The sequence below is a fragment of the Nanorana parkeri genome, unplaced genomic scaffold (assembly GCF_000935625.1).
Source record: "Nanorana parkeri isolate BGI_ZX_2015 unplaced genomic scaffold, ASM93562v1 scaffold548, whole genome shotgun sequence".
Taxonomy (NCBI): Eukaryota; Metazoa; Chordata; class Amphibia; order Anura; family Dicroglossidae; genus Nanorana; species Nanorana parkeri.
Window position 1 is genome coordinate 899113 of NW_017306816.1, and position 11825 is coordinate 910937.

Sequence of the window (11825 nt, forward strand, 5' to 3'; positions counted from 1 at the left end):
GTTAGCACTCTTGCCTTACAGTGCTAGGTTACTTGAAGATGGTTTTCTCCCACCTACTGAAATAAATGACCCTCATCTGGATTTCCTGTTCTGCCATGATCAATGACAAAACTGGGTTGAAAAAGTAGGATAGTAGGGTGCGCAGCCAGCCAGAGAAGGACATAACATCTGCGCAGGCCGTGCAGCTGCTCACGGCCCTTTGGGACTTAGGAGCCCATCAATACAAGATGTGGGTTAGATGTATGCTAGTTATATGAATAGAAAACTGGTACTCCAATTACAGATATGATGCATCTTTATTGACGAGAATGCAACATGTCACACAAGTGCAGAGGTCCATATACCCATTGCACTCCTGCCCGTCTAATCCAAGAATGAGCAGGTGGGTGCAGCGGTGGTCAACGGATGGCACTGTCTCATGCACATGATGTATGCTAGGACCCCTCCCACTGTCATGACACCTGGACAAGGCTTTTACTTGGCTGGTAGTTAAAAAGGGGGACCAAAAATTGGTCTCAGGCAGGGTCCTCTGGTAACTCTGCCACTGGAGGCAACAGGAAACAGTATGAAACTGATCAAAACCATTTTGCAATGAAGTTTAGTATTGTGGGTTTTATTGATTTAGAGTTTGTGTGTGTTTTTGGACTATAGATGACTATAATTATATCCACAAGCTCCAATGCCATTCAGTTCAGATATATTCAGAACTTGTTTCTTATAGCCTAGGTAACAATATCCAGTTCTAGGTGGAATTTCCCACAATTCCATGTTCTTAGAATTGGCTCAAAAGCTATCAAAGCTTGTATAGAGCTTGAGGTTAAGTCTTAGGTATCCCCAGGAACATTTCTGAATTTGGAGTTTCATCTTTGGTGAAAGGCCTGTAAAGGCGTTTCATGTGCAAAAGAATGCCCGGGGACATGCCTATTACTGCAATCGCAATGATAATGTGATAATATTACACGGATCATGCCACTAGCATTCCTTTTGGGCAAATTACATGGCATGATCTACCTCAATATTGACTTAATAAAATCAGATATGGATCTGAAAAAAAAAAAATGTTTATAGGAACACAAGAACAATCTTGGAATTTTTATATAGTTGAGCTGTTGGGCAACTATAACTTTGATCAACAATACTGGAGTTTTTTTTGTACCGCACATTATCTTTTTATGTTATGCAATGATGTATCATAATGGCACGACATTCTCCAAATCAGATTATAAGGACAGCATCCGGTCAAGCTCATTCCAGCAGCAGCAGTAGCAGCAGCAGTAGCAGCAGCAGTAGCAGCAGCAGTGCATCTTCCAGAAGACATCAGCCTCATGTAAGTAGGCAAATCTATTACTTCCGACTAGGACTGTTAATATGGCAGCCATAATACACTTCTCTTCAATTACACTTCAATTGCTGATGTCGTTAAGCATGTTTGAGATAGCCTGGTCCCCTGTGTGTTGTTCTGCTTTAATAAATACTCTTTATAGGGCATAGCAAAACTTTCTGCAGGTTACTCAGTACTGTACAGAGGTGTCAGTGTCCAAATTTTAGCAATATATATCAAGTCAACTTTGGTTATGGCTATAAATTTCAGTCTAGACTTTTGTTGGCCTTTTTTTGGTCTCAATCAGGCCTTGCTACACACAGCATGTTAGTATAGCTCCCAAATGTCCTTCATTTGTAACCGTCAGAGCCGTAGCTAGTTCCTTTTACGCCCGAGGCAAGGACAGAAAATTGTGCCCCCCAACAGACGTGTTATGTCACCCGCCTATGTTGCCAACGGTGCCCTGTGCTCGCCATGGCAACAGGGGCAAGGGAGCGCAGCCAGGTCAGCCCTGACTACACCCCCCTCTCAGCTGTGCCTGAGGCGAGTGATTCACTCGCCCCATGGTAGCTACAGCCCTTGTAACTGTATCCCTCTTTCCTCCTCAGATGACCCTATTTTTTGGTTGGATAGACCTCTATAAAATGTAGCATGCCAAACTACCAAAGGGGTTTTAGAACACTATACCTTTCATTCTTTCATACCTTTTTGCATATTAATTCTTTGTGGTCCACTTAACAGGAGTGTAGTAGGAGTGAGTTCTTTGTCTGTAAACTTTGAGCTAAAAAGTGTCCCTCTTTTTCGTCTCAGAAATTTGGGAGATTTGTGATAGATACGTACTAAAACATTGTAGAAATCTACAGACTAAAATATAGATGTGACATAAAAACAGAACATGTACATAATATCATGCCTCTTCTTCATTTTCAGGCCAGGTTCCTTGGAGAACACAAGACTCCCAGCTGGGTTGTCACCGCTCAGGCAGTCAGATCTGACAACAAGAAGCAAGGATATCAAATAATTATGTTCAATGACTATCACTCATCCAAGCCCAAGATGCAGGCCTACGTGGTGGACATCACTAAAGAGAGCCGCTGGAAAGCTTGTATCAATGCAGAGGTTGAAAACCAACATCAAGTCCAGGTAAAGATCCAATATAATTAGAATTTATAATAGGTTTGTGAGATCATAACAGGATTGGCCTTTCAAAGCTCATGATTGTCACAAATTGTCAATGACTCACATATTTTTATGATTTTACATTTCTGTACTTGCACTCATACATCGCATGACCTTAAACATTCCACTTTTTTTAAGTGCTCTATGCTGGCATAGCTGGGTAACAGCCAAAACTACATCACTGGTGTCCTCCCTCAAACAAGGCATGGTTTATGCCTGACCAGGTCTCTTACCAAGTGTCAATTACTGGGAGCACTTGGTCTAAATAGGTCTACCTCTGGTGCCTACTGGACCACACAGCCATAGAATGATTCCTTGCAGTGAGAGGAAAGTGGAGACTACGAAAAAGCAGCCAGAGAGGTCAGGAATTGCTTCTTACTGCTTGTTAAGAATATGTAAATAGTTTAATGTCTATAGTCAGGGCACAGGTGCACTTAACTGTTAGATGTTTGTCATAGAGAACTCATGGAAGACCTGTGAGGACCACCTTGGTGGGCCTGTACTGCCTCCCGTAGGCTTTTGCACACCATAATGAACATTGCACACCAAACTGATACACTGCAACACTGATACAGCTTGCAGCATACAAAAAAACATACAATTATTGATGTAGACAAACTGATTTTAATTCTGTTCATCTCTCTGTGGTTCAGGCTGAGGTGAAATGGGGTCAGAACTGCCAGCAATACAAGGTTGTCTTCATGGCTGAGACTGGACGTTTTGGCACCCAGCCTGCATTGAGACTGAAGGTTAACTGGCCAAGAATCCCATCCAAACTAAAATCCATCGGACAAGTGTAAGATTGTGTTACATCATATTTTTGGCTATAATCCTAATATATGATACTTGATATTATATTATTAATATTCTACAGCACTAAATATATAGATATATCTATATATACTGTGGCATTGTGAGGCAATACCACAATATATATAGATATATCTATATATATATGCTATATAATAACTTTTGCTATTCCAGAACATCAAGATTCATCCCCGGAGCTGCCTACATGCTAGGATTCTCCCAAAAATTCCAGAGAAACCCATCCAGACAAGCCAAATTCGTCTTTTCTCTCATCAACCCCAGAACCATGAATGTTGTGATGAAGGTACCACAGGTAAGAACCCCTTTCACATACCAGCTTACATTGCCACAGTCTTGTGGAGGTCACATTTGTTATAGACTCTAACAAAAGTGAAAAATGTATCAATCACAGCAACCAATCAGTTCCATTGATTGTGAATTGTGGTTGGGGTGTGTAACACATAAAGTCTCCTTTAACTGTAATCCATTACATATGTAGCAAAAAAACAAGTAATTAATTGAACTTGTTAAAGTGTATGTGGGCAAAAACATTTTTCTAGTTTTGGACAGAGTGTGGAAAAAGAGTGTGGTACAGGGACGTAACCACAGATCATGGGGCCCCATAGCAAAATTTTGATGAGGTCCCCCAGCAACCTCCCTACTGTCAATGATAATATCAATCCTTCATGGGGCCCCCTTCCACCCCCAGGCCCCATAGCAGCCGCAAGGGCCGCTATGGCTATTGTCACGCCACTGGTGTGGTATAGTGTGGTACAGACAGTGGATTAGAACTTCTGTTGGGTCTTTAGACCTGTCTGGAGCTTCGGTAGAGAGTTTGACCCTTACTTCTTGTCCTGCTGACAATGCTAGAAGTAGCACGCTAGTGTGCACTTTCCTGTGCTCTCACCCTCCTGTAGCGCCTCTGCCTCCAGTCCCCAATTAAGATAACAACACTGTGCAATGGATTCTGATTGGCAGGCACAGCTTGCTTTTTGATGTTCATGGGATAATGTGCTGTAATGTAAATTTTCAGGTGATTATATTAGCAGCATGAAAAAAAAAATATATTGAATACATTTGAAAGAATAACTGGTCTTAAGGCTTTTTTAAATGCATTAAATTTTAATTAATATTTCTTGTTACCTCTAATCCAGGTCACTCTGTATTATGAAGCCGCCAACTTGCCTGTCCCCATCACCGCCCCCTGGAAGGCACGAGCTGCTGACATCCATGTTCCAACCTGGAACGTGTTCGCTGATATCCACAACACCATAGCAGACAGGCTTCAAGGTCAGGAAAGGGTTCTCATGTGACCAATTTTACACATGTCTCTTACTTGCATGACATTTTAATTGTGGCTTAGCCCTATTCATAGACTGATGTATTATATAGTGAACCTGAGGATAAACAAAAAAAAAGTGGCACCACAATGCCTACTTATATTGTATATTTCATATGTATACGGATGTAATAACAATATCAATAATTTCTGCTGGAAGGATGTTAAAGAAACTTGTCTTAAGGAAAATACATTGCCCTGAATTCCAAAGCAATGGCTCTTGTCAATGCATCCCACAGTGACTGACTGCAAAGGGCCTGTGCCACCTTTCTCCCTTCCCGACCTGATGCTCGTCTTGCCAGCACTCCCCTGTTGCTCCTTTTTCTATTGCAGCCGGCACTAAAATCCTTATAACTTATAGGGGCAGCGGTGACATTACTCTCTTGCTCCTGTGACAGCGCTAGTCCCTAGTGATTGGCTGCTAGACACGATTACACGGGAGGAGATCACATGTTACCTCATACCTGGAAGTGCCGGGTATTGCCACCAGCTGTACCGTAGGCAGGAGCAGCTAGGGAGCGCTGGCAAGGTGAGTATAAGTGGATCAGTGGGGCCCCTTTAATTTGACTTGCATGGGAAAGGGGACAGGAACTCCTTAAGGTGTTCTCAATGGCATGTCAGGAATTCTAAAATGACATATGATCATTCTGATTGATAGGCCACTTTAGCACGTCTCAACCACATTTTAAAGTTCCTTAAGTGTTACTTAAAGTGCAATTCCACTTTTGCAGTGACATTTGAGAAATAGATCTCTATGGTTGCTATGTGTTCCCATTTACACATCATACAGATAAAATAATTTTCTAAAAAATATGTCTTATTTTTTTTAGATGTTTTGTTGCAGCAGGCAACATGGCTGATTCCAGTTTTTTTTTTCTGAGCACCTTCACAGTGATCTGTCCTTATAGAAAACTTATATTCTAATGAACTTCATTAATGTTAATGAAGGATCCAGGGTTGTAATCCTTTAATAGGACAGGCAGTGTCCCAAATTATAATAAAAAGAGCCAGCACAATACAAATAGGGTTAAAAATGCCCTCCTAACATTACAAAGAAGGAGGAGCAAATGGAAAGTTTAACCCTTAAGAAGCCAAGAAAGCCTAACCCAAATAAAAGTCATTTAAACTGCAAGAAACATTTTTAAAGCATTTTTTTTTAGCTTATGTGATGTCATTGTGAACATGTAGCCAATATAAAATAGGTGTTATCCCAATTTGGTTACACTTTAAAGCTTGATCAATCAGAGCCATAGGCCTGGCTATCATGCCAATCATTTTCTTTTTTTTGCCTAACCCAGAAGAAGTATGCAGATGAAGGGTACTGCCTGCACCAATGTGTTCTGGGTCATCAGAATGAAGCTACTGGATCAGCAAAGCAGCCAGACAGCAATAGAGAATGCTATATGGGCAATTTAGATACGAACAGTGCTTAAAGGAGAACTATGGGGTCGGTGTTTTTCCCCATAGTTCCCCTTAGGGTAACGGGAGGACACAAACTAGCGTCCTCCCGTTAACCTAAGCTCAGTATACCGTGAGCTACAGCTCGCGGTATACTGAGACGCCGGAGCGGATCACGACTTAGATGACGGGATCCGCCCAGCTGCGTGAGTGACAGCTGGCTCTGCCTATCTAGAGGCAGAGCCAGCTGTACCCGCCCCGTCCGTTCCGCCAGTCAGTGCTGGCAGATCGGAGAGGGGAATACAGCCCTCCCCCTGTCACGGCAGAGAGCCGTGACAGGATCGGGAGGTGAGCGAACCCGGTATGTGTTCGCTCACCTCACGATCTACTGAGCCGACCTGTGACAGTCTCATTGTCACAGGTCAGCTAGAACTATGAGGTGAGTGGAAATCACTCATCTCATAGTTCTCCTTTAACTGAGTTCCTTCCTAAATATTAAAAAGCTTTTCTCCACTCTTCCCATTTGCGACAATGCTTTGTTGAGGCATGCGCTCATTACTTTTCTCTGCTGAAACTCTAGGACGTTGCTTAATATCCAACAACATGGTGACCACCTTAAATGATGTTAGCTACCAATACACAATGCCTGGAAGCTGCTCTCATATCCTCGCTCAGGACTGCACCGATGAATACAAATTCCTGGTGAAGGCCAAGAACTCCATTGAGAATGCAGAACACAAAGACATCAATGTGCAACTTGGAGATTTGTAAGTGTATCAGTGATCTGCAAAGTGGTTATTATATAATGTAACACAATATAATATAATAATGTAATAATAATATTATAATAATAATAATATAATAATGTAATAATAATATAATAATGTAACAAAATAATGTAATGAACACAATAAACATAAGGATAAGGAAATCTTTCCAAATGCAGCGGTAGCTCTTGCCATAGTGTGCAAGTGTACATAGCATACTTATTTATATCTGTACAGAAGATTACATTATATTAAATAGAAACATATTTGCAGTAGTAGAGTATTGAACCTTGTTAGCCATCGATTGGTGCAGAAAGGTTGGAGTTTAAGTGTTACCCAAAATTGACTAACATAAAACATTTTCGGGATTGCTTGAAACCTTTCTTCATTTATGTCTGTGAAGGTTCTCATTCATCTGGGTCATTGTATATCTGTAAAAAATAAGTCAAGGCAACTGGACTTGCTGTATTTTTTTCCTTGAAGACGTTTCACTGGTCATCCGACCAGCTTTCTCAATTCAGAAGGACTTGTACAAAAAATGTATTCCCAGACAATGATGGTTGGATGACCAGTGAAACGTCTTCAAGGAAAAAAAGACAGCAAGTCCAGTTGCCTCGACTTATTTTTTACAGATATACTTTCTTCATTTAATGTATAAAGCCCAATAAAGGATCTAAGAAATCCTGGAAGCTTGCATCTTTAATAACTTAAAGTGACCTTTAAGGTATTTCAAATGCTTATTAAATCACTTACATACAGTATGATTTTGCTCCTTGATGTTTAAAAGTTTTAATGTCTTGCAGAATATTCAGCTGGTCCCCTGAGCACTGGGCCTGATATCCTGTTTTAGGATGGCTCCTTTCCCTTACAGTGTCCTATGCAGCCACCCTTCTGTGTGCTAGTAAGCGTGTGTGTCCACAAACACAGAGACACAGTAAGGCAAGCCTCTCCCCTCCTCTCTCCTCCCTTCTCCAAGCTAGTAGATGGGTGGCTGCTGGAGATTGTGTTCTGTCCCTTGGGATCTAGTAGTCAACAGGAAGTTCAGGGAAGCCGAACTTAGGGAGTTGGAGCTGTCCCGAAACATGACTATAAGTGAATGGGCAAAAATGTAAAGAGATACTTTGCTGGGCAATGTATATTTGTTTGATCTGAAATCATTATTGAAAAAAAAAGCTTGAGAGATTCATACTACCGGTACTTATACTACTTCACATTTTAATGTTACTCCTGCAGTTATATTATGATGATGAGCTATAGCTTTAGTATATTTCATGATCACTTGGTAACCTCGTGTTGTTTCATGGCTTCCTTCTCTCTTCTTACTTAGCAACATTGATCTATACTCAAATTCCGGAATTTCCACGGTCAAGGTTAACGGCATTGTAATTTCCAAACTGCCTTATGAGCCAAGTCAAGGTAAGCAAGTTTCTATGCAGCTGCCCATTAGCTTAATTGATTTTTAATCGTGAGCTGGCAACGTACATTAGCTGTTGAGAAAATAGGTACATGATCATCTAAGCTAGTGATTCCTAAACTTTTTCTTTATTTGCATACCCCTTGGCAGTCCATTTGTATAAACTGTACCCCTCAATGGGGGGTGGCGCAGTAGGCAGGGCTAATAGTGAAGCATGTAGAGTACTGTACTGCTAGGTAGGTGTGGACATATTGCTCAAACAGTAGGAGGGACTCCAATGCCACAGTGTCAGTGGGATGAAGGAGGGAGCTGGGAGGCTGGGATTGGGGGACTCTATGGGGTATGCCATATTGCAGTTGTGTGTCATGTGCTATCTCGGGGTCTCTTTGGGGTGGGGTCCGTGACACTGGATTCCCTGGATCTAGGGCCCCTTGCACTTTCCTATGGTATAGCAAATCTTTATGAACTCAGTTCCACTTTAAGGTTATAGGATCGGGAGGCTTTAGGGAAGGGCAAAACTTCTAGCCCCAATTCCCCAGTGCTGACAGTAAAAGTTACACCAATAGTCTGCATAGGAAAGCTCTTCACCACATGGAATACACCTTGAATTACTTTTAAATGGCTCTAGATGCCATACACAAGCTGTCAACTAGCAAGTAAAACAGTAATAATAGAGGTATCACATCGTTTCAACCTAATACACTCTATATACTGAAATTCCAGATCTGAAGATGGAGGAAGAAGACGGAAAGATTACACTATCAGCACCAGAATTCGGTATTGAGAAGCTGTACTATAATGGAAAGTCCATTGAGGTAATTATAAAAGTAAAATAAGAAAAACAAATCAGCAATAGACATTAAGGGTTGCACATAGGAACTGGTGAAATGTTTTCATTTTGTAACCTCTACTAGAAAAGTAATTGCTGTAACCTGACATGAGTGATATGATAGTGATATGTGATATGACTGACACAGGTTCTTTGATCTGCACTATTACATGTTAATGACCACAGAGCTGTATTAATATGTGTCTTTTATATATACATGGAGTTCTGTTTTAATTAGAAAAGGAGAAGCATGAGCAATGTGTGATGATAATAGAGATAACGACATGATGTTGTGTGTACAGGTTCTACCTACCTCCTTTATGAGAGGCAAGATGTGCGGTCTCTGTGGTCGCTATGATGACGAGACAGAGCAAGAATTCAAGAGGCCCGACGGATCCGCAGCAAAGGATGCTGACAGCTTTGGCCATTCTTGGCTCTTGGCAGAAGAAGCCTGCTCAGGAAGTAAGTAGACTACAGACTTGTACAGTAGAACCATGCATATCGCCCCCTCCATCATAGGCTCACCATCTAATAACACTACAACAAGAGTACTAATGCTATATGATAGAGGAGCAATGATATCAAAGCAACAGAATCAAGGTCTAATCCCTAAAAGTAATATAACATTTAGTGCCCCCCGGGTGTCCCTAGCATTATCGCAGCCTGAGTCAGGGAAGTGCTGGTGGTCATGTTTGGGGGAGTTGGTTGATGGGGTGCTGGTGGCACACCAATGGCACTCTGGCTGGCATCCTAGTGGTGTATCACCCAGCTCTCTGACATCACTGGTCACCAGCTGAGCCAACTGCCTGCCAGAGCATCTCAGGTTGCTAAGAGGTGGGAGGGGAGATGTATATGGCCCTTACACATCTCACCCCCCATCTGTTAGCAGCCTGGAACGTTCGGGCAAGAATGAGGGATTGAAGGCCACTTGACCCAAAGAGATGTTACCTGAGGCAACAGAGTTCACCATATAGAAAATGTAAATGGAGTTCAGCTGTACACCACTGAGAGCAGCAGAGAAGAAGCTAGAAGGCTGCATGTGGCCCATAAAATACCACTTTGACAAGCCTGGATTAGAGCAAGATGTAATTTTCCAGCTGCCATGAATACTTATGTAGCTTGTGTCTTTCTTTGTAGCTTGCAAACTTGATCGCTCTTTGGTGAGGACTGAAAAACCAGAACATGAGGATTCCAAGTGCTATTCTATCCACCCAGTTCTGCGTTGTGCCGAGGGCTGTACCGCAACCTCCACCACCCCCGTCTCTGTTAGCCTGCACTGCCGCTCAACCGGTGAGTCCCAGCAATAATGGTCTTCCAGTTTTTTGGGCCGTACCATTATCCAACCTAATAATTTACTAGGGCTCGGTCAATATTGTGTTTGAAAAGGATAGTGGCCTTTGTTACTGTCATTCCTTGATTTTGTACAGAATGACTGCGTGCCTGTCATCCATATTTACTATTCCTAAACAAACTCAAAGGTTCTTTCTGGGTGTTGTTCTTTTGGTGTCCTCCAATGATGACCCTACACAGGTCTTACCAAAGCTGGAAGCTATAGTCCAATAGCTCAGGTAGCACCTCTAGGGGTGGCAGGAGAATAGGATTTCCCTTTGTTTTCTTACTTAACAGTGCACCCTCTTCTACAAACAGACCCTGCATTTCGCTGCCCTGAGGTGGTCCATTGCATATTGCAAGGGCTTCCTAGCAAGCTGGAGACAAAATACATTTGAGCATCAACATGACCATATCAAGGCCCAACCCTGACCATGGGATGCAAATCCTTTCAAATAATGTGACACAAACAAACCAACGTACTGCATGAGTCATATGGTCCTTCAGTAGAAGAGTAATAAGGAATTACAGAGGAGGATCAGAGGACTGATAATGGGAGTGAACATAGCTATGAATTCCATAGAAATGATCTGCAGACAGCAGATCTCCAGATCAGTGACCTACAGTATTGTAAACAGAGACCAAGCTTAACAGCCTGCCAAGTAGTCTTTTCAGAAGAGGTCAAATGTATCTCCAAGATGGCCGTGTATTGGAGTGCTGCAAGTCCATGTTTTTTCTTTTTTTTTTATGACTGATTCCTTTATCTTTTCTCCCACAGAACTGGAAGAAGGCCGGGACCTGGCTGACATGCCTGAAGATGCCACAGAGACCTTAGACGCTCATACAGCTTGCTCCTTGAATGCCTAAAGTGCGCCAACCTAATTCCACGGCTGTTGTCACTGGCCGACCCAGACTTTACCTAGAAACTCAAATACGAGCTGTAATGTCAGCCCCAATCAACCCAATCGCACTTTCTAACCACATGTATAGTTCTCCATTCTAACCCCTGAAATTTTCAATAAATATTTGCATCCACAAAACATGAAATGTCTGTCATTCTTCTAAAATAAGACTGTGAAGGTTCTCATTCATCCATGGTACATCTATAACAAATAAATCAAGGCAACTGGACTTGCTATATTATTCTTGAAGATGTTTCGTTGGTCATCTGTATAGCTTTCTCAAGTCAGAATTGGGAAAGCTAGTCGGATGACCAGTAAAACGTCTTCTAGAAAAATACAGGAAGTCCAGATGTCTTAATTTATTTTTTACGGATCTTCTAAAATATATTTTTAAGGTCATGGAAACCTGAATACAATTTAGGTCACTTGCTGTATAAGAAAAAACAATTACATTTGTAGAGGTAAATGATAATATTTTGCTGCCTACCAGAATTGAAGATAACTGAGATAAGACTGTGATTGTGGGGACAGAGAAGT

The 11825-nt window shown here is 41.8% G+C and overlaps 1 protein-coding gene across 1 annotated transcript in view; it reads left to right on the forward strand.

Moving 5' to 3' along the window:
* The window catches only part of LOC108791374 (vitellogenin-A2-like), a 38665-nt gene extending 27393 nt beyond the window's left edge, over positions 1–11272 (forward strand). The window contains exons 27-37 of the mRNA XM_018561851.1: positions 1220–1327; positions 2252–2464; positions 3154–3296; positions 3485–3623; positions 4465–4600; positions 6628–6814; positions 8142–8230; positions 8952–9043; positions 9360–9519; positions 10195–10342; positions 11154–11272. Coding sequence (XP_018417353.1) covers positions 1220–1327; positions 2252–2464; positions 3154–3296; positions 3485–3623; positions 4465–4600; positions 6628–6814; positions 8142–8230; positions 8952–9043; positions 9360–9519; positions 10195–10342; positions 11154–11253 — 1515 coding nt within the window. The 3' untranslated portion in view covers positions 11254–11272. The remainder of the gene's footprint in view (positions 1–1219; positions 1328–2251; positions 2465–3153; positions 3297–3484; positions 3624–4464; positions 4601–6627; positions 6815–8141; positions 8231–8951; positions 9044–9359; positions 9520–10194; positions 10343–11153) is intronic.
* Positions 11273–11825: the final 553 nt, after the last annotated feature.